The sequence below is a fragment of the Colletotrichum aenigma genome (assembly GCF_013390185.1).
Source record: "Colletotrichum aenigma strain Cg56 chromosome Unknown KSG_Cg56_contig01, whole genome shotgun sequence".
Taxonomy (NCBI): domain Eukaryota; kingdom Fungi; phylum Ascomycota; class Sordariomycetes; order Glomerellales; family Glomerellaceae; genus Colletotrichum; species Colletotrichum aenigma.
This window is the reverse complement of record NW_023500907.1, coordinates 6,774,624-6,796,230: the sequence shown is the minus strand read 5'-3', so window position 1 is coordinate 6,796,230 and position 21,607 is coordinate 6,774,624. Positions and strand designations below refer to the sequence as shown.

The 21,607-nt window shown below is 54.1% G+C and overlaps 5 protein-coding genes across 5 annotated transcripts; 2 read left to right on the top strand and 3 right to left on the bottom strand.

Annotated features, from left to right (window-relative positions):
- Positions 1-7: 7 nt before the first annotated feature.
- CGCA056_v001805 (putative hydroxymethylpyrimidine/phosphomethylpyrimidine kinase 2) lies at positions 8-1,493 on the top strand (the record flags this gene model as incomplete). Its single annotated transcript, XM_037317065.1, has 5 exons — positions 8-473; positions 526-685; positions 735-885; positions 933-1,403; positions 1,455-1,493. The coding sequence occupies 5 exons, from the start codon at positions 8-10 to the stop codon at positions 1,491-1,493; spliced, it is 1,287 nt and encodes a 428-aa protein (XP_037185494.1).
- A 1,044-nt stretch (positions 1,494-2,537) lies between these two features.
- Positions 2,538-5,040, top strand: DBP2 (ATP-dependent RNA helicase DBP2; the record flags this gene model as incomplete). Its single annotated transcript, XM_037317064.1, has 7 exons — positions 2,538-2,674; positions 2,886-2,980; positions 3,038-4,006; positions 4,057-4,164; positions 4,606-4,734; positions 4,789-4,941; positions 4,994-5,040. The coding sequence occupies 7 exons, from the start codon at positions 2,538-2,540 to the stop codon at positions 5,038-5,040; spliced, it is 1,638 nt and encodes a 545-aa protein (XP_037185493.1).
- Positions 5,041-8,321: 3,281 nt separating this feature from the next.
- On the bottom strand, positions 8,322-9,875 carry CGCA056_v001803 (Protein AAR2-like protein; the record flags this gene model as incomplete). The annotated part of the gene is made up of 1 exon (XM_037317063.1): positions 8,322-9,875. The coding sequence occupies one exon, from the start codon at positions 9,873-9,875 to the stop codon at positions 8,322-8,324; it is 1,554 nt and encodes a 517-aa protein (XP_037185492.1).
- Positions 9,876-14,324: 4,449 nt separating this feature from the next.
- Positions 14,325-16,109, bottom strand: CON7 (C2H2 finger domain transcription factor CON7; the record flags this gene model as incomplete). Its single annotated transcript, XM_037317062.1, has 4 exons — positions 14,325-14,353; positions 14,408-14,764; positions 14,943-15,135; positions 15,384-16,109. The coding sequence occupies 4 exons, from the start codon at positions 16,107-16,109 to the stop codon at positions 14,325-14,327; spliced, it is 1,305 nt and encodes a 434-aa protein (XP_037185491.1).
- A 3,874-nt stretch (positions 16,110-19,983) lies between these two features.
- CGCA056_v001801 (uncharacterized protein) lies at positions 19,984-20,722 on the bottom strand (the record flags this gene model as incomplete). Its single annotated transcript, XM_037317061.1, has 5 exons — positions 19,984-20,030; positions 20,097-20,150; positions 20,212-20,272; positions 20,525-20,593; positions 20,678-20,722. The coding sequence occupies 5 exons, from the start codon at positions 20,720-20,722 to the stop codon at positions 19,984-19,986; spliced, it is 276 nt and encodes a 91-aa protein (XP_037185490.1).
- Positions 20,723-21,607: the final 885 nt, after the last annotated feature.

The following is a 21,607-nucleotide window of genomic DNA, read 5'->3' as shown; positions in this document are numbered from 1 at the left end:
TCTAGGTATGCTAGCTTCGCCTGCCACGATTGGGACCGTCGTCGAGGCTCTGAAGAGGCATCGCGTGCCGAAGATTGTTGTCGACCCCGTCATGATTGCGACCAGCGGCGCGGAGCTTCTCCCGAGAGATGCTGTTGCCGAGCTGCTTGAGGGGCTGCTGAAGATCACGACGGTTCTTACGCCGAATATCCCCGAGGCCAAGTTGCTTCTGCAGGATGCTGGGTTTGAGGCCGCCGATGTTGCTTCCGTGGCAGATCTGGAAGAGATGGCGCGAAAGGTGAAGGGTCTTGGACCCGAGTGGGTGCTTGTCAAGGGCGGGCATGCGCCGTTCAAGGCGGACTTCACCGTTGCGAAGACGGAGGAAGAGAAGGAGGTTGTTGTGGATGTGTTGTATGGCGAGGGAGGCTTCGTGAGGATCGAGAGCCCGTATCAGGCGTCGAAAGACACGCACGGGACGGGCTGCTCGCTTGCCTGTAAGTTTCTTTTTTGAAATGTTGTCTGAAGAGTGGTACTGATGGTTTGCAGCTGCTATAGCGTCGGGTCTTGCAAAGGGGCTGAGTGTACCTGAAGCTGCGAGGGCTGGGGTGAGGTATATTGAAGCTGCGATCCGGACGGCGCCTGGATTCGGAAAGGGTCATGGGCCTTTGAATCACTTTCACTCCATTCAGACCCTGCCATTCGCGCCGTGGGTGCTCTCCTTCGTCTTGGTGGTGATTTCAACTGACAGTACTTAGGGGTCGGTTCATCGAGTACATGCTGGCGAGGCCTGATGTCAAGGATGTATGGTCAGAGTTTGTGTACCATCCCTTCGTCATGGCTATGGGTGATGGGACGCTGCCTTTGGAGTCATTCAAGAAGTATCTCATCCAGGATTACCTCTATCTGGTTTGTGATGTTTCCCCTCCTCATTGGATCCTTGCTGACTTGGGTAGGTCCATTTCGCTAGGGCCAACTCGTTGGCTTCTTACAAGGCGAAAAACATTGCAGACATCTCAGCAGGTGCTACCATTGTCAGCCATATCGCTCGCGAGATGTCTCTGCACATCGATTACTGCAAGGGCTTTGGAATCACAGTGCCTGAAATCGAGGCCACCGAAGAGCACCAAGCATGCACAGCTTACACCCGCTACGTCCTCGATGTCGGACAGAGTGAGGACTGGATCGCCCTACAGATGGCATTGGCTCCTTGTCTGTTGGGCTACGGTGCCGTGGCTAAACAGCTACACGGCGATGTCAAGACGAAACGGGACGACAACACGTACTGGAAGTGGATCGAGAACTATGTAGCCGATGACTACGTCCATGCCGTGAAGACAGGCTCTGCGTTGATCGAGAGACACGCCGTTTTGCAAAGTCCTTCCAGCATAGAACGTCTGATCAAGATATTTATTCATGGAACCAAGGTAAGCCCTGCAGAAGATGAGGCTTCCGGCCCGTAGCTGACCCACGAACAGATGGAAATCGGCTTCTGGGAAATGTTCCCTCACCGATGATATGCTAGACAACCCGGATAGGTTGGTCCATGAATTCCATAGAGTACACAGGAAGAGGGGCCGTTCAACAAAGACTAGACTAGAATTCAAAACGTCGGCAAGAATTTCTCCGACGGCATTGTTCAAACAACTCGTATTGAGGTGGAGGACGGTGAGGTCCGGCTGCTGGCGTCATTCGCAGTCTCAAACGGCCTCATACACTGCGCCCTGCTAGAAAAGAAGCTAGTCCAGGCGGGTCAGCCGGGACTCGGGCCAGAAAGCCAAGCACCGTTGTGCTCTTCAGTATCTGTCGTCCGATGGAATACCGCATATTCTCTTTCCTTGACAGCCCAGCTCTGGTGAGCCTGCCGCAGCATAACGGACGCCAAACACTGAGAGAAGAAAGAGCTTCCCTGCTTGGCATATGTAACTCGAAATGAGGCCAGATGGTTTCCAATCACTCGCAGCTGTTCCCGCAGACAGCGCGCAAATTCTGAGGGAATGGATACGCCGTCCAAACCTCCCAGGTGAGAGAGAGTCATGGATCATGTTGCAAAGCACGAAGGTGCCTTATCGCGAGTCAGATCCACCGTTACCTAATCATCCCGATAAGAAGGAAGCGGGTCCCACGTGCAGCAGTTCTGCAGGGTTGCATCCACCCCGAAAGGCAGTCTCAGTCCGGCGGTAGGGGGTACGTATCCTTTTGCCTTACCTTAGCAAGCAAAATTGCAAGGTCCCTACTGGCAGCGCCTGCCTGTCGCCGCTGAAAAGTTTTGGCAGCGAGGAAAAAAATTCCTACCCCAGCAAAACGCCTTGCGCACCCAAAACCTTCCATCCATCCATCCTGCTCTTTTTTTTCTTCCTTCCCTTCTGCATCCCTCTCCCTCTCCCATCACAAACTCCCATCTCACGCAACCAACTCTCTTTTCGGTTCGGTCCAGAAAAGAGCTCTACCTGCGTGCTCTTCCCATCCACGGTCTTTCTTTCTGCCATTTGACATCGCTTCATACGCGAACCCATCGACAAACAAGCTTCTAGCGCGTTCACTGCCTCTCTAGCACAAACATGTCCTACGGCGGCGGATACGGTGGTGGTGGCCAGGGCGGCTACGGAGGAGGTCGTGGAGGCGGTTACGGCGGTGGTCGTGATCGCGGCGACAGAGGTGATCGCGGTGGCTACGGCGGCGGTGGCTACTCCAACGGGTAAGTTTTGATTGATTTCTCTCCTCCCCTTTTGTTCCGACAAAGTCGTTTCGCGAGGCTAGGCTACTGGGGGCTTGGCGCAACACAACACGATGTGACGATCGCCTGTAACCAACCTGAAGCAATCTCGATACGACAGCACGCGGACGTCGGCATTTCGCGTCGTCTCAAGCACATTATCAGAATCATTTTGCTGACCTTTTCCTATCAGAAACGGCTACGGTGGCGGCGGTGGTGGTTACGGCGGCGGCGGCGGCGGTGACCGCATGAACAACCTTGGCGCCGGTCTTCGCCAGCAAGAATGGGGTCAGTATTCATCATCACAGAATGCCACAGAACGATTTACTAACCCTTGCCGAACAGATTTTAACTCTCTCCCGAAATTCGAGAAGTCCTTCTACAAGGAGCACGAGGAGGTTGCCACCCGCAGCCCGGCCGAGGTCGACTCTTTCCGCCGCAAGCACCAGATGACCATTGCTGGCAACGATGTTCCCAAGCCCGTCGAGACCTTTGACGAGGCCGGTTTCCCCAGATACGTGATGGACGAGGTCAAGGCCCAGGGCTTCCCCGCGCCTACCGCCATTCAGTCTCAGGGCTGGCCTATGGCTCTGTCCGGTCGCGACGTCGTCGGTATTGCCGAGACGGGTTCCGGAAAGACCCTCACCTACTGCTTGCCCGCTATCGTCCACATCAACGCCCAGCCCCTGCTGGCCCCCGGCGATGGTCCAATCGTCCTCATTCTTGCTCCTACTCGTGAGCTTGCTGTCCAGATTCAGCAGGAGATTTCCAAGTTCGGAAAGTCTTCCCGCATTCGCAACACCTGCGTCTACGGTGGTGTCCCCAAGGGACCTCAGATCCGCGATCTCTCCAGAGGTGTTGAGGTCTGCATTGCCACCCCCGGTCGTCTGATTGATATGCTTGAGGCTGGCAAGACCAACCTGCGTCGCGTTACTTACCTGGTTCTCGACGAGGCTGATCGCATGCTGGACATGGGTTTCGAGCCCCAGATTCGCAAGATCATCGGCCAGATTCGCCCTGACCGCCAGACCCTCATGTGGTCCGCTACTTGGCCCAAGGAGGTCCGCGCCCTTGCCTCCGACTTCCTTACCGACTTCATCCAGGTCAACATCGGCTCCATGGAGCTCGCGGCCAACCACCGCATTACCCAGATCGTCGAGGTCGTTTCTGAGAGCGAGAAGCGCGACCGCATGATCAAGCACCTGGAGAAGGTCATGGATAACAAGGAGAACAAGATCCTCATCTTCGTCGGCACCAAGCGTGTCGCTGACGACATCACTCGCTTCCTTCGCCAGGACGGATGGCCTGCTTTGTGTACGTCTCCACCTTTGCCTTTGCCTGATCAACAGCTAACAACTTTGCAGCTATTCACGGTGACAAGCAGCAGAACGAGCGTGACTGGGTCCTTGACCAGTTCAAGACGGGCAAGAGCCCTATCATGGTGGCTACCGACGTCGCGTCGCGTGGTATTGGTGAGTATCAGAACCCCCCAACCCTCATGGCAACTTCCAGCAGCCTTGCGCTGTACTTTACTCTTATGTCTAGGGGCTCTCTTGATTGCGCAATTTTGCCTGATGCATTCGTGTCTCCATGGTTCTCTCTGCCTTTGAGCGGAGTCTTGGTCTGGTGTGTAGCCTTTGGCTTGCTATACTCGCTTTCCCACTCTTGTGCCTGCCTTTTGCCAATGGTACAAGCGTGGATACGGCATATCTTGATTCCATCAAGCTGTCCCCAAGATTCCCCAAGCCCGAGGACCCGGTACACTGAACTTTCCAGGATGGCATTTGACGCATACAGACTGCCCCGTCTCCGACGGAGTGAAAGACAGCCTGATATAATTATCAAACATGTCTGGTTCCATGCTGGAACGTTGCTATACCCACCGTGAGGCGTCTGCTAACCCTTCTAATAAGATGTTCGCAACATTACTCACGTGCTGAACTACGACTACCCCAACAACTCGGAGGACTACATCCACCGTATCGGTCGTACGGGTCGTGCCGGTGCCAAGGGTACCGCCATTACCCTCTTCACCACTGACAGTCAGTATCTTCCTTGTCTGGTATCTTGATCCAATCATGCTAACAACTTTGCAGACTCCAAGCAGGCTCGTGACCTTGTTAACGTGCTGAGAGAAGCGCGCCAAGAGATCGACCCTCGTCTCGCAGAGATGACCCGCTTCGGAGGTGGTGGTGGCGGTCGCTACGGCGGCTGGGGCCGTGGACGTGGTGGCGGTGGTGGTGGTAGAAGTATGTTTATCACTCCTCGCTTTCGACACCTATGCTAACAGTACGTTCGCAGACAACAATGCCAACAACGCTCCCCTTGGTGGCGCCCGACGCTGGTAAGGACTTCGCCCGACAGCGAGGTGATTGATTATCCATGCGGCGGCATCCTGCGCTTTCCAATGCAAAATCGGCGTTCACGTAGACGGGGATTTTAGACTCGAGGTACCCCGGACACGCCCATGTGTCCACGCAGTCGGTATCTTTTTCAAGGCTTTTCATTTCCTTAGTGTTTCTTTTATTTGGGCCCATACCGGCTTTGGGTTTGTTTGCGATTATTTCTTCAGGCATGGCCAAACGTGGATCAGGTTGAACAAAATTAGAGAGGGAACGAGGACGACCACAACGAAGAATGCCGAGAGAGGAACAGCATTAGAGACCCCCTCCGTTGGGTCCAGTGACTTTTGACGCTCTTTCCACGAGCAAAAGATTGGGTTGGCTTTGAAGTCGAGCAGTATTGATAGATGACTGTATGCCAGGCAAAGCTCGCCCTAAGGGCGGTATGCTGCTAGTTAGTAATAGGACAATCATCCAACGACGTTTACGCGACAATGGTGTGATGCTGGCTGGTCTCTCCCTTCTGTGAAGATGTTTGCGCGATACGTGAGGCTACCGAAGCCCCGGTCGTCAAGACGTGTGTTAACGTGTGTTAGCTTGGTGTTGTCCGTCTTCGTTTCCGGTTATGTCTGGGGCAGATACGTCGACGGAGATTGAGGCAAAATAAGCTCCCGCGGGCCAAGGCTAGAACCTTTCCTTACTGTTGCTTGGGAGCTTGTACTCCTTGTGGTTTTTCCTATTCTTGTTTCTTCTTGAACTGTCTGTTATCACGTCCTGACCATGCTGTATTCCAAATCTGCGCTCATCCAACAGGTTTCCCTGCCTTTCGACCGTCCGCGAACGAAGGGAAGGTTTAATTCAAGGCAGTCCTATTACCGCCATGTCTACCCTTTTTCTCTGACAGCGGGAAAGTCTTGATTTGGGTCCTGTCCTGTCAGTGGTGTGTCCAGTGGCCTCGGTCATCGAGACCTTCACGTCACAAATCCTTCTTGACTGTCTGCCCAGATCCGCCTTCCTGCCCGCCCTACTGAAGCCTGGTGATTGCATCCTGATTCAAATGAGTCTGAAGCGCTTATCTTGGAGTACATCCGCGAAGTCGGGGCTCGAACTGAAGCAGGGCGTCCACGCGATTGGCATCCTTGCCGTGGCGGAACAGTATCTCTCCACCGCCGTATACAGTTCAAGCCCAGATACATACTATAAAGGAGATACCTTTTGGTTTTCAGACAGTATTAGAACAGGAACCAATGTAACCAGGGTTCTTTGGATGGAACTGGGCGGTGAGATTTGCTAACGTGCCATGGTGCAAGTCATGATCGTTGCTGGACGATGCCACATCAAACCTGAGCGGTCCTTCGTCAAGTGGAACTGTCTTACCAGTTTCTTAAGTGTATCCCATGTGTATAATCTCGCAATGGTGCAGTCGAGGGAGGCCCTCAGATGAAAGCTAAACAGGCCGCCCTTGATCTCGCAGTCGAGCAACTACCACAGGCATGTCGGAGAGGGCCGAGTAAACTCAACCATGATCATGTGGAACCGCCGACAAGATTTGGCTCGTTCCAGGCAAAATATGGCGTAATGGGAGGGAGAACAATAGTATATATACCAAGTCGTTGTAATAGTAAGAAGCGACGTTCTTTTGGATGTTCCATCGCAGAGATCACCAATCCCTTCATGTGATTGAAACAAATACTCATCCAATGACAGCAACGCCGGGAAACAGCTGAGATGTCTCCAAGATAATAAAGATCATTTTAAGAGTCTGAATCTACTAATTCGGTCTGCAAACTGCTTCAGTACTTAACTTTCTCGGAACACTTCCTGTCTACGACGACGATCTCGGCTTGTTCTTCCTAGTAAAACAATAGACGCTATAATATACACTTCGGAGGCCAGGCCCCTCTGAGGTACGTTGGGATACTAGGTCAGTGCTGCTGTCAAGCCAGAGAGAGGTAGCTCAGCTGTGTCGGCAAGGAACAAGACGCCCATAGCAAGGCTTTCGGCGGTGCCTTAAATAACCCACGTGCACATTGACATCCAAGAATCAGCAAGAATCGCCGTCAAACAAATCTCCATATTCAGGATTTAAAATTGGTGATTTGGACGTAATACAGTGGCAGGATGGAAGGCCACGAAGTAGGGCCGCAGACGCAGCCGAAGAGCGAGAGAGACAGGCGCTGCTTCTCACCGTCTCTGGCGTATTGCCATACTAGTCTCCAGATATGCGTGAAATCCGTGGTGTGTAACAAGCAAAGACGAGAGGGCAACGGCCAGTCAGCTCTCAGACACAGACATGATCTCAAGCTCGTCTTTCCGCATCCACAAACGTAAAGTCGAATACCGAGTTGTCAACCCTGCTTCTGCGCCCATATAAAACCACAACAGCTCTCTCACACCCGTAACAATTGGACAATGGGTGGGTTGCATATTTGTCTCCCTAGCTCTCGATATACAATATTCATGGATATCACCCCTCCACAGCACCATGAAAGCCACAACAGGATAACTTCAGGCTCCAGAGCCATGAACTCTAGTCTTCCGCCATCTTCTTCGTCAACCTCATGTACACGCAGAATACGCTGTTGTCAGGCCCCAAAGCAGAAGCTGGACAAACTGGGGGCTGCTAGGACCCAGTCTATAGACTTGGTCCGGGAAGATATGCCTCACACATCTGTTTTTTCTTCTACGTCATGACCTCCACGTCACTGCCTGGTTTGTCACAGCTTCAGGTCAGCTCACGCTTTATAAAGAAGTAATGGAATCTTCTTACACGAGGTCAAGGGTACCTATACATCACCGCACTACGTCAAAACCGAGACATCGTTGCGCAGAGTTATGATTATTATCAAAGACACAGGGACACCATCCTCCCATCATTACAAAGAGCCACGCGCGCCCTCACCAATTCCTCCCTGCCAACAAAGCAACGGCCAAGACGACTCCCATGCTGAAATGCCAAATGCCAAAAAAAAAGTCCCTAATCCAACAAAACTCCTTGCCTTCCCAAACTCCACTTTCCATGCATGGTGCGCGCGTGTGAACTCAAATCCATTCTCATGCCCGTCACTATAACTTCAAAACTCAACATGCAACACAGCAGAGTTCCTCGATGATCGAGGCCGAAGTGTATCAATGATTGACGTTCTCCGAGATGAAAACCGACGCTGCCTTGCTTCAACAGGCAGCACTGGCTCAGCATCCGCCAGCATCTTGGCTGCCTGCTGGGCCTGGGACTTGCGACGACGTCTCTCCTTTGCTTCCAACAAGCGCCTCCTGACCCCGGAGCTCTAATCCCACGAGACAAGATCCTTCTGCTTTCCGCTTTCGTCCAGCTCAACCATCTCGGGCGCAAACTCGCCCCGCTCGTCCTCCGCCTCGAGGTCGTCCAGCTCCACCTCAACCTCCTCGCCGTCCTCGAGCCTCATCTTGCCCTTGCGGAGGTAGTCGCTTCGGATGTCCCAGCCAAACTTCCAGACCCAAGCTTCGAGGTCTGAGAAAGCCTGGCCGACGAGGGCCTGCTCGGGCGTGGCGAGTGAGTTGAGCGCTAGAAGCAATTCGTTGAGCCGGCGCTTGTAAACGATCAAAGCCATCCTCAGATCCCGAGCGTAGGCTGGACCGTAGTCGAGGACGGAGCCGTCGAGATAACGGTCGTTGTACACGAGCTGGGCAGTAATAGTCTGTAAGAGGGACCGAGCGAGCTTAGGGCGCTTGAGGGGTAACGTGTAGGCCTTGAGGACGAGAGCCACCAGCATGTGCCACCATTGCTGGATACAGGCTTCGTTGCCCAGGTGCATGCCGACGAGAAAGGCGAACTGTAACTCGCCTACAATGTCGTCGTCGCTGATGCCCGCCGTGAGGAGGTGTGCAGTCGCATCGACTGCCTGCTCCGTCCGCGCCGAGCCGATACTTTCCACGTCGTACGTTTTCGCGGCCTGGCTGAAGGTAAAGTTGAGCTCGGTGCTCGCCACGACGTTAGGAATTCTCTTCTCGAGCTCAACTTCGGCGGGCAGCATCAGTGCGCCCTTCACGCGGTCGGAGGTGTGCACCGCCCAGTCGCCGGCCTGGCGCGCCGTGATCCTGCTGAGCAGACTCGGAGAGATGGCATTAGTGAGCCGCTGCCAGATGTTGGTGCTCCTTGCGAACTCGGGGTCCGGGCTCTGTGACTGCGGCTGCGAGGCGGACGCGGCGGGCTTGACGTGGGCGTTGAGGGCGCGGAACTGGTAGGGTGCTAGTTTGGGGTAGACGTCGCGGATGTTATCCTTTTGGAAGCGGGCCTCGACCTGGCTGGCGGGCTCGCCGACGACCTCGTTGAACTTGTCCCACTGCATGACGTGAATTTTCTCCGTGGCTGAGCTCACGATCCAGAAGCCGCAACGGGTGGTGCTGGCTTCGGTCTCTGAGACCCAGAAGAAGTGCGGGCCGGGCGGGATGTCTCTGACGCCGAAAAACTCGCGGGCAGTGAAGGAGACTGAGTCGTAGCCGATGGTAAAGGAGGCGGGCAGGTCCATGATGAGGACGATGTCGCCGCCGCCGAGTGCGTGCTCATGCTGCAGGTGGTCCTGTGGGACGAGGCCCATCGTATCCTCATTTTCAATGTCGGCCAGAGGGGGCGGCTCGTCGTCGTCGGGTGTGATGTTGGGGTTCATGGCGGCGACTTCTTGAGACAGCGGAGAATCGAGAGGTTGATGAACGTGAAGGCTGCCGAGCGGATGAGCGCCGGTGACGCGGATGGATCTGCAGGATAGTGCGGTGGTGGAGACGGAGGAGTCGGACTTGTGCAGGCCCGAAGGTCTGAACAGAGCGGGCCGAACATTGGAGTCGATTGAGGCGGCGGCGGTCATTTTGGAGGCGTTGGGTCCGGTCCCACTACCGTCCAATGATGACACAAGAAGAGGCGCGAAGGGGTACGCGGAAGTCTGCTGAATGTCTGCCGATTAAGCCTGCTGGATATCGATCGTGTCGTAGCAAAAATATTGCAGAGTGATGCGTAATTGGATTCCAGGTAGAAATTAGGGTGAATCCGTTGGAGTCGGTAGTGAAGCTGTGATTGTGTTGCAGAGGTAAGTTTTGCGCGAAGGAAACGAGGGTGGAAACGGGCGATAGAAATCAGGTTCGTGTCTGCTTGCGACTTTCCAAACAGCGCAGGATTGGGCGGCGAAGTGTTTTCTTTTTCTCCCCGCGCGAGGTGGAAGGCGAGAAAAATAAAATACACCCAGCAAGGGAGGAGATGCTGTCGAGGCGGGTTCAAGGCAGTCGGCCGTAAACAGTCGGAAACCGCAAGAGCGGCAGAGCTGCGAACGACGGGCGTTGTCGAGCGAAGGTCCCGAACAATAGAAACGAGAGTTGCACGGGAAAAATTCAAAGGATGGAGGGAAGGAGCGAGAAAGAAGATCGTGGAATGTGACGCTGCAGAGGAGGCAACCAAGATTTATTCCAGTCTGGCACGGCACGGCACTCACTCCCACTCGCGGCCATCAGCGTTGCTTCCTGCAGTCATGCGGTGGTTTGGCGACGGACAGTCTGCTCCTTCTCTCGCCTCCCTCCTGGATTTTGCATGCGAGACAAATCTGACCGCAGGCAAATTTCAATTTCCCCAGAGGACCAGCGCCTTCCTTCGTTCCAGACCCCCCCCTTCTCGTTTCTGTGTAAGACAGCAGCACGGCACGGCAAACTGGCACAGCAGCGCAGAGGAACTTGGGCGCCGTTGCCGTTGGGCGTGGCCCTCCTGTTCCAGGCTTGACGTCGCTGGACTGCAGACTACGTCATCGGTAGCACACACTAGATGCACTGCTGAGATTGCGGGTGCTCACTCTCTGGCAAGGCCTGCCACTGCAACAACATTGGAGGCACTAATGTCGCTCGCTGGAGGGGTAGGTTAGGTTGGTTTGCAGCGTCGCGACGATAGCCACAGCGATAAGCGAGCCTCAGCATCGCCACTCACACAATGGACCCTTCTAGACGTCTCGCAACTCGACAACAGACCATGCAAAGCGTCTCCACGCAGGGATTGAATAAACCGCGTTTCAATTGAAAACAACGCGCCACCAATTGCAAAGAAAAGATGACTCATCATCTTAGACTTGAAAAATCAGACCTCAGTTGATTGTCACGGCTAGTACGCAGTACATTGCGTTATGCTGTCAGCTTACCAAGTTGAAGAGTCCCAAAATGCAACCAGCAACTCTGTCAACCAACTACCTATTGAACCGTTACGTTCAACGCCAACCAAAACTGACATGGAAAAATGGGAACCCACAACACCGTCTCCCAAACGGCAACCTCGCAGGAAAAACCAAGAAATGCCCGCCACAATCCGAAGCGTCGCCTTGGGGGCCAAAAATCCAAAAAGGAACCAACGCCCCAAAAAAAAAAAAAAAAAAAAAAAAAAAAAAAAAAAAAAAAAAAAAAAAACCACACAGGGCCACCAACCCCTTCTTCGGGTCGGTATGTACAGTACATCGGCGCCAGTTCGTCAAGGTACGTGAGTAAGTCATTACCACGCAACATCCCGAACAGCCTAATAAAGTCGACGCTAAAGAGGCAGAGACCCTCGCAACTCGCATGGGAATGTATTCTTAAAGAAGCCAACCCACGAGGACTAACCCAAACCCAAGCAACGTGCTAAACACGCGCGGCACCGCCCGTCAATAATCTGGGGTTTCCCACGAACCGAGAAAAAAAAGTTTACCCACCGCGTCCGCAACCCATGACGCTTAACTTGCCGCTTGCCGCTGCCGCTAGCTACCGCGCGCGCGCGCAAACACGCTTCGAGGAACAAGGCACACGACACTCGTTGCATCCAACTCCACCGCGATCTGTGTTTGTCACCCTTCCTTTTCGTTTCTTCTTTCTTTCAATTGCGGCCCCCAATACTACGGCACCGCTGCAGCCAGCACACACCAAGCAAACACTAAACAAACATCTTTTTCTCCGATCGCGATCGCTTGCCTTTTACTTTTTTCACCCTACCCCATGCGCCCAGAATTCCGATGATGTGGTTGCACTAAGGTAGGAAATCCCTGAGCGGCATGCACAAACGCCCAACTACTTCGACAACCCAACGCACGCGAAGAGTACATGTTTGTGGCGACACAGAAAAAAAGTAACACAATCCAGTCGCCCCCCAAAAATAAGAACAAGAATAGAAAAAAGAATAAGCGGCAGAAGGTAACCTCTCACAAAAAAAAAGACAAAAAATTGTAAGGCTCCCAAATGGAACCAACGCACCGGTGTCACGGCAACTCGGGTACACCGACCGCCGCACCGCGGAGCGGAGCGAAACGTCAGCTCAACTCAACTTAAACCTCGACCTCACCCGTCACCCGCACACAAAAACAAGCCTTTTTGTTCCTAGCGCCTTTCCTCATGTCAACCCCTCATCAACAAACAGGAAAAGTCGTAGCCATAAACTCAATCCTCGATATGCACACTCAAAATCCTTCGGTCCCTCTCCCATCCATCCCCGTGTTAATCTACACACACCCTCTCGCCACCCCAAGAACCAACGCAAAAACACAATTCGGAAGGGAAGGAGAAAGCATATTCATATCCCCCTCCAAACCATCCATCACATATATCCCACACCATTCCACCTCTAACCTTCCTGCCCCCTTCATGCAATGCAGCCGCCACAGAACAATAAATTCCAATAAAAAGTGATGTCCCCTTTGAAAAAGAATGCCACGCTACCCATCTGCACCTACCCGCGCGTACAACGCAAACAAGGCCCCGGGGGAAGTAGAGAAGCCCTCGGCACTAACGTAGACCGCAAACCAACCCTTGCCCGCATCCCACTCCCGTAGCGCCAGTTACACAAGATCTTTTCTTTCCGAACCAACGAAAAAACCAAATCAATCTCCATCCAACACTAGCTCAAGTCATCCCCGAGGCTCGGGTCTAGAGACAAGGGAAGAAAAAAAGACTGAGGACTCGGCAAAGCAGTGAACCCTGTCTCTCTTCTCCAGGTTATGCACGTAAGAAAAGGACTACCAAGACGCAGAACCTAAACTCGCAACGGAATGGTGTCACCACCACCACCAACAAACACACCACCACCACCACCATCATCCATATCCATGCCTCTCAGCCCGCGCGTCTGCGTCATCCAACACCCTCAGAACCAACAGACAGCATCGAGCACCCCTGGTCCCGCCAAAAAAGTTCTTCAGCGGCTTCAGCCTCAGCCTCACTATCCCCCCGCCCGCCCTACCTCCCACACGGTGTTCGTCCTAAACTCGTCTACGCGGAAAGACAGCTTGGGGCCGGCGGGATGCATGGAGGCATCTTCTTTACCTACCACTCTCGTGGGTTGCATGGTTTTCTTGCATCTCGGTTTATACAGCACGCTGTCCTGTCGCGTTGATCACCGAATGAATTCACCATCAAGTTGTAGAGCTTAGTGAACCGGGTATGTCTTTTGTTGCCAAAAAAAAAAAGAAGTCTTATACATTTCCCTTTTTTTCGCAACTACCAAAAAATCAATCTCGACTCCCTCGCGCGCCCTTGACCCGTTCGTGTACTGGTATCTCGCCACTCCAAAGGCCCATCCTTGCCAACCCTGTGCTTTCGCCTTCTCCCGAGAAAAAGGGACCCTTTTCCGAAAATCCTGATCGCCGTTCCCGAAGACAGGACCGCCTCAAGGGACTAAAGTCCAAAAAGGAAAGGAAAACGTATACTTGAGGGATGGGGCCGCTATCAGAAAGTTGCGTTCTGGGCGCTCGTCGAAACAATGTTTCCCATCAGGCCTCCGTCTGGTGAAGCAGGTGCCGCAGAAGACATATTCGTGGCGCTGAAGAGAAACTTCGATATCGCAAACGCCCCTCCCAAATGCGCAGAGTGAGGCTCCACTCGGTTCGTCAAATCATCGCCCTCGAAACCCTCATAAATGCAGAAACCAGGTCCAAAGAAAAGCCATTTCCCAATGCATCATGTTATGTGAAGAAAGAAAATTGAAAAGAAACGCATTCCGGTGGGTGATGATACGCATGTAGAAGCGACTCAGGTGGGTGGGGGTATGTATGCCCGAATCGGTGAGAATTGGTGACGCGTCGACACCATGCTGTGCGTTTACTCCGTCAAATGTGAAAGTCCCAAGCCCAAGACTGATAGGATATCGCTTTGTGAACCAGAATTTTGCCGCGCGTCTAAAAACCGAACGAGAGGAAAGTCGTATGGACAGATGCCGTTGAGCTGCAATCGTCGCGCGAAAGGAAACCCGTTAATGTACAAGTCCCCCCTCTATCATTATATTGGGTCATTTCCGATGGCGTCCCCAAGCAAGTCAACGCGCCTCAGTGGCTCGTGGTCTGACCACCGTTATCTTGCTGTGCAGTTAGCCTCCTGTGCTCGGTGAACGCAGGGGGTCTGAACTAACGTGAGCTGTACATGCTCTGGTTTGGCTGGCCGTAGGGTGACTGAGGTTGGTAGTTGGCCGAGTACATGTGAGATCCGTTGTACTCGGGGAGAGGTTGCTGGGCCACGGCTCCTGCGGAAGGGGGTGCCGGGTACTGCGAGGGCTGATATCCGATGGGCGGGAGCTGAACCTGACGGCTGGTGCCGTATGCGGATGCCGACGATGCTCCATCAGCGCCGGATTGGGGGTCAGCGGAACCATTCTGAGCAGCTGCTGCGGCAGCGGCGGCGGCTTGACGCTGACGCTCCTCCTCGGCCTTTCGCTGGGCCTCCTCCTCCTTCTTGCGCTGTTTCCATTCCTTGCGAATCTCCTTGAACTCTGTAAAGCATCGTCAGCCTCATATCAGTTGGACGGTGGGAGTCATCCCCGTCGAAGTCGGCCTGTAGCAACAAACCAGCTCATAGCCACTAGCGCACGAGGTGACGCGCTTCAACGCGCTCACACATCTTGAAGCGATGCTTTGTCCGGAAACATGTCAACACTCAAATTCACGTACCTTCTGGGGTTCTCTTTTGTCCATGGGACTGCATTGTGACGTGCGCGTTCAGGTGGTTCAAGGTACCATAGGCCTTCTCACAGCCATTCCAGCCACACTTGTACATGCGCTCAATCTCTTCGTATCGTCGGCGGGGTCGCTTGTGCTGCTGGGCACCGGGAATCGGAACGAAAGAATAGACCTGATGTCCAAACTGTTACGTCAGTACACTGTGTCTCATGCTGAAGGTGAAAAACATGCGCGCGTGCCAGCCTCAGATCCCACATCAATGGCGAGCTGCTGCAATGCCTGGGACCCCTCATCCTGAGATTTTCGCTGAATTTCCAAACCAAACTGGGTAATTCTCGCGAAAATTGCCAAATCAGGGACCCAATTGACATCGCAACATCTGCCTACCGCGCGGGGCCAATTTGGCTCGACACACTTCGCTGCTCAACTTACCTGGTTAGGTCGTCCCTGGGGAGGAGCTGAGCTCGGCGTCGGGGGGAAAACGTGGTTCGCGGGTGTCAAGGGACCGGCGCTGTGCTGACCGTAGCCGGTCCAGTCGGGACGGGGTTGCGCGTAAGGGTGCTGGTATGAGTGCGACATGTCTCCCGGCGGAGGGCCGTACGGAGAGTGCTGTCCGTACGCGTAGGTAGGACTCGGCGCCGCTATCGACGGATCTATGGGTACATCGTGGTCAGACTTGGCCAGAGGGACCTGATGGTGACGGCCATCTTGCTGGGGCAAAGACGGACTGCTTGCTTGTTGCGCCATGCCTCCGCTGCTACCGTTGTGGTTGCTAGCTGGATGATATGATCGCTGAATATGTTCAGGGAAGGATCCTGACCGCGCAGACGGCGGGTAGACGCTGTACTCGGAGGTGGGAGTGGCCGAGGTAGAGTAGTTGCTGGGGCGAACCTCTTGCTGGGTCGCGTATTGCGCAGCAGATGCGTGATCTGCAGAAGAACCTTCAGAACGGGTGTCGCCGCAGTTGCTTGGGTAAGGCGAAGGCAAACCTGACTGCGAGTACTCGGTAGCACTGCGTTCCATAGAGGTGCTGATGGACGACAGAAGCGAACTGATGGCAGCAGCTTCTGAGCGAGAACCTCCAAGCTGGGGAGAGCCTGAAGAGAGCAGTGAAGCTTGGTTGTCAACGAACTGATGTTGCGTTGGAACCAAGAACATGCTACAGTTCAGTGGAACGTCTTGGTCGCAAAGTATGGCCGGAGAGTCCTTAGTTCTCGAGCCAACGGCAGGTTCGTAGGTTGGTGGTGACAGGCCGTGTTTTTTTTTTTCCGAGGTCAAGAGCGGTAGGTGAATTGGTCCAAGGCGCGACGGGTTCAAGTAGCGGCGGTTGGCTTGTACTTGAAGAATGGAAAGAAGGATGATGGAAGAATGGTAACAAGCGAATGATACCAGAGTGAAGTGAGACTTGAGGCGGCGCGGCGATGGTGTATAAAGATGGCGGCCAAGATAGCGCGGACCACCCAAGGGCTCGGGTTTATGGTTAAATGGGGATGTGATGACAACAAAGTCGACTAGCCACGGCCCTGAGCGAGGATCTCTCAAAGTGGCAAGGATAGCGTTGTCTTTGCCAGATCACGGAAAGGACGCCTCTTTTTTTTCCTCTCTTTCCTGGCTGAGAGGAGGTTGACGGTAATGCCTGGGGAGAGCGGCACTAAAATAGTGCGCTAGAGAGGTAAAGGAAGGGCTGGGCTCCTCCGCTTGAGTTCAGGCCGAGCAGCTTAGCGTCTGGATCGGAGATAGAGCAGGGGGGGAGGCCCACGAGCTGATGGAGCCCGGGAACCAGAGGCGGCGAGGAGTGCCGTAGGTACACGCTCAGTGAGGAGTCGCTATAGCGGCAGTGGCAGCTGCGAAAGCTGGAGGTAGGGAGGGCGGTGGTAGAGTGGGGATGGGATGTCGAATTGTTCCTCTTTGCGTATAGCGCAGGGTGTGTGCTGTCTTTGATCGGGAAGGCGTATGTCTGAATTTGGCGTGGTCTAGGCTAGGACCTGACTTGCGGTATGCGAAAGATTTGTGAATGGAATATGGGAGTCCCGAGAAAGCGAATGACTCTTGTCTGATCTGGCTTGCGGATACAGGAGAACTCAAGATGCAGATGCAACAGAGGAAAAGAAGCAGCAGAAGCGAGGGCGAAGTGCAGACGGAAAAAGTGTGAGTTGAATGCGCGTTAAGCGTGTCAAGGTCTGCGTCTCCAGGTGTGATTGACGGGAGCTTGTGCGTGTGTGTGTGTGATTTGCAGTACACAGCGCAGGGCAGCACAGCTCAGCAGGGCAGCCCGGGTAGCGTAGCGTGGGTGTGAACTTGGGAGCAGCGTGGGTAGGCCGGGGGGGAGGTTGAGGCAGCTGGGTGTGTGGTGGTGGTGGTGCTCGGTGCTTGCGGTGGTGGTAGGGGGGCGTGGTGGCCTTCGCCTTGGCCTTGGTACCAATGGTGGGTTGGGTGGGTGAAGGGTGGTGGTGGTGGGCTGGTCTGTTGGTGGAGGGTGTGTGTTGCTCCTTCTGTCTTCCCGAGTCTTGCTCGAGTCGAGTTGACGTGACGAACGTATCGGCAGCGGGAAAGACGTAGTCAGACGCGCTGGTTGTGCAGTAGCAGCAGGTATGAGCGTCGTGCGCGTGCGTTGGTAGTGCGATTCGATTTCCCCGTTGGTACTAAGGGAAAGTAGTCGACGTCGTAGTAGCGCTGGAGGCGTACGGAGAAGGTACGGATGTTGCGCGTGAGATGAAAGTGGAAGTGTGGATGTGGACGGCAATGAAAGAGAGAAAGCTATCTCTCTGTCTGTTGGTCTGTGTCCGTGTTTCTGGTGTCTGTTCTCTGACTCTCGCCCGGTACGGTACGGCAAGTGAGGTCAAGGAAAGAAGGAGAAGGGGCAGAGACGAGCTAGCGGATGGGGGTGAAGGGGGTAAACCCAATGAAGGCTATGACGAGGGGAGGGAGTTCTCGATCTTAGCGCCGTTCCCGGGAGAAAGAACGAATTTAATACTCCTCGGACGGAAGAGGGAAAGGGAAAAACCCAAACAATGGGGTAACGCAGGCAATTATGGGACGCCTGGGTAGGTACGGATACAGGTTGGGAGGTTAGCGAACGAGGGCTGGCTCGCGGTGGAGACGCGCAACGACAGCCTGCGCGAGGGGAAAGGGAGTCGCCAGAGATGGAGGGGACTTGGGAGAGGAGGGGTGGTAGGTAGGTGCGAATGTGAAAAAGCAGCAGGATGAACCTGGACTCCTGGACTCCTGGAGTCGTGACCTGGACGTGAAGAGGAGGGTCAAGGAATGCCTTAGCCCACGGAGGAGGAGAGTGTGCGGGAAGGAAGAGGGGATGTTGAGAAAGACCCAACCTCGAAGTGGGTGAGGGATGAGAATTAGAGTAGTGTACGGGATAGTCGAAAAAAAAAACACGCAACAGGAGGAGCTTGCCCTGTGGTCCTCTTGTCTGCCTGTATTTCTTAGGTGAAGGCGGAACTACGAACGTGCAAATGGGAAGGCAGGAAGGGTGATGGCCGTTGCTGCCGTGCCTAAGTGGTCCGGTGCGTCGTATGCCTCTCTCTCACTCTCCCTCTCTTTTCCCCCTGTCACTTTCTGCGAGATGAGATACTCGAGAACAGGGAAGGGGCTACCATGATGGCCGCCGAGTCTGCGCAGCGAGCCCCGTCTTGCTGTCTCCGTCTGATGGGTGGCAGATGGAAGACGACGACGACTACGCGGACCGGCCCAGGGGGAGGAGTGAAAGCAGGAAGCCCGTGGGTGTTTTTTTTTTTTTTTTTTTTTGGCCCCTCCTGCCCTGCTTTTCTCTACCTCTACCGCAGAACGTCCTCACTCTCAGTTTGAATTCTCGCTGCTATTTGCGCTTTCCTTTCATAAAGTGTGAGGCGTGTAAAGAAGCGAGGGGGGAGAGAAAGTGCCTCAGCTCAAGGGAGGTACGTATCGGATGATGGCTCACGTAGGCATGGGATGTACCGCAGCTGTCGTTCTCGAGGCAATTGATCTGAGAGGTGACGAGGACATGTAGAAAAGATGAGCACCCTGTGAAGTGCGCGTGATGGAAGATTGAATTGAATGTACCTGAGGCAGAGGTACGGACGAAATGTTGATATGAGTAGACACGTACCGATTCCCACGCAAAGCTTGGGCGGCAGGAGGCGCTCCCCGATGCAGCCAGGCGGCGGGTGTAAATCTACTCCCCTCATGCGTGCGAGTCCAGAGCCTACCTCAGCACAGAGCTCTGCTCCGGCAGCTGCTGGCTGGATGGGTTGGATGCTGCTTGCCAGGATCTGCTGGCCGGGGGGTCTCCAAGGATCCAAGAGGAGGGGGGTGCGTCTTGTGGCTGATGGTTGATGGCAGGCTGAGCGAGAGAGAGAGAAAAAAAAAAAAAAAAAAAAAAAAGTACCTCCTCAGGTACCAACTTTTCCTTGGCGTGGAGGGAGTTCCTTCCATGCCAATCGGAAATACGTACCGACTTCCTGCGGCAGCCAGCAATCAGCGCGGCAGGGGCATCACCCATATTCTGCTAGAGGTGGCAGGCAGGTGGCAAGCGGCAGCTGGTGCTTCCTTCCCTGTGAGCCGTCCGGCTCTGTGCACTGTATGGCAGTCGCGGGCTGTTGACGCCGCTACGCTCCGGAGCCTGCGATGATGATGGTGACGATGATGTGTTACTCCTATTGTCCATGGAACCGCGAGGTGTCCATGCTTGGCGGGCGTCGATGCCGGCGCTAGACCGAATGGAATCCCCAGTGGCTGGTGCCTCAACCACGCCATCCAACATGAAAAGCCAAGGTATCAAACCACCCAAGAATGCCCTTTGAACGATTGTTGAAAAAGCCATGATGAGGTACTGCTCGTCTTTTTCGGTCATGGCTTTCTCATCGTGTCCGAGCTGGATATCTACCACAGCTGCGAGTGAAATGAAATGGAATGACCTGGATCAACGGATGAATCAATAAAATGACCACAAGAACCCAAAGCCACTTCCAAGGAATACCTTCTCTTTCTTGGTCATTTCCTGACAAAGCGAAGAAATTGGTTGCCGCGTCGCGTGTCAGATTTATTTTTCCCGATGGGGACTTGGGGCCTTAGAAGTTGGAGCAAAATCTGTCTTGTCTTTGAATTCTGCCCAATTTGTTTTGTTTTTCCACTTGAATATTACATATTGCATACCTCTTACACCTGACCTCCCAGGATGCTCGTAGATACTGGGAGATTTGCTATGCTCTGCGTCCTGCCGCTGGTAATGCTTATCGACTGCAACTGCCGTAGTAATATCATTACTCACCTACAATTGTCGAGTCTCCAAAGGCCGCACGGCAAGGGGCGTGGCCGAGCAAAGGGGTGGGCTGTACTCAACTTGTCTGACTTGACTCTGACGACCTTTGTCCAATGGCATGTTCTTGGAAATCTTCAAGTCAGGTCGAGTCATCAAGTCGATGACAATAGGTGAAGAAGGAATTGTATGCGGCGGTGGCAGGCCCCGTTATTCCCGCTGTCCGACGGCGGCCAACGCCGACGGCACGGGAATTGCGAGAAATCCACACCTGCTGGAAGCACAAGAAAAAAATAAAAGCTTCTTTTTCGCATCCCTCCCTCACCTCCGCCTTTGGAGCTGAAGATCGGAATTCCGTAGAGCTGTAGGGACCGCCCGATTCCGGATCCGCCGTCTTGACTCGTGGGTTGGTGACATGACGAAACAAAGAAGAGGCAGATTATCCGTGGGTGCAACACCTTTGGTTAAAGTCCCGTACCTGGTGGATTATAAGTGATCGATGATGTTTCCAGGATATCACCATGGTGTGGATTAGATCGATGGCTGTACATAACTGGGCGGCCGGTGTGGATTTGTGGTATTTGGATTTCCCATTCTCAATCGAGGAATGATGGCTGAGACCGCCCCTCCACTTTGTTCCTCTGCCCCTCTTCTTGAGACCGTAACCAGGCAAAGAGAGGAGAGGAAAAGATTGGTGATGAATTGTCCATGGATGCCGAGGATAGATGGCGGATCGGGGCTGATCCTGGCTCTCGTTATTTTGGCACAAATATGATGGCAAGGAGGTCCAGGTGAGCGAGCAAAAGCCGCGCAGCGGGCCGTCGACCAGTGCAGTCCAATGCGAAAGATGAGCAATCGCGGCAGAACAGCAACATAAGCTGCCCCAGGGACAGACCCCTGCCCCCTGCGGCACAACCTTTGGGATTTCTACGGTCGAGGTCCCCAGCGGTGGGAATCACCAAATTGTGGCGGCGAGGGGTGTGGGTGACGGATGGAGGACGTGGCAAGCCTTCTGAGTGGCCGACACGACATTCGCGCACACACCCAAGACATGTGCCCGCGGTTCAGATAGCCAGACACGACGACATGCCGAACTGGATGCTGCACGACCTAATGCTGGGTCTGTTGGCAGTGTCGCTGCACCTCCGAATGCGTGTCATTCCCTAAAGACGGCGAACTCCAGGTCTTGGTCGAGGTCTTGGCCTTGCTTTTAAGAGACTACGTCTCTGTCTTCTTGCTGGTTGTACGAGGCGCAGGCCGCATGGCAGGTTGTACGTACAGGCGGAGGTGAGTGAAGCGGACCGTCATGGTGTCGATACTTTGGCATGTACCCCGTACACCGAATGTCTACCGAAGTTCTGGGAGGGGTCAATTATGCGTAGCGCCAAGGAAGCGAGGTAAGGGACCA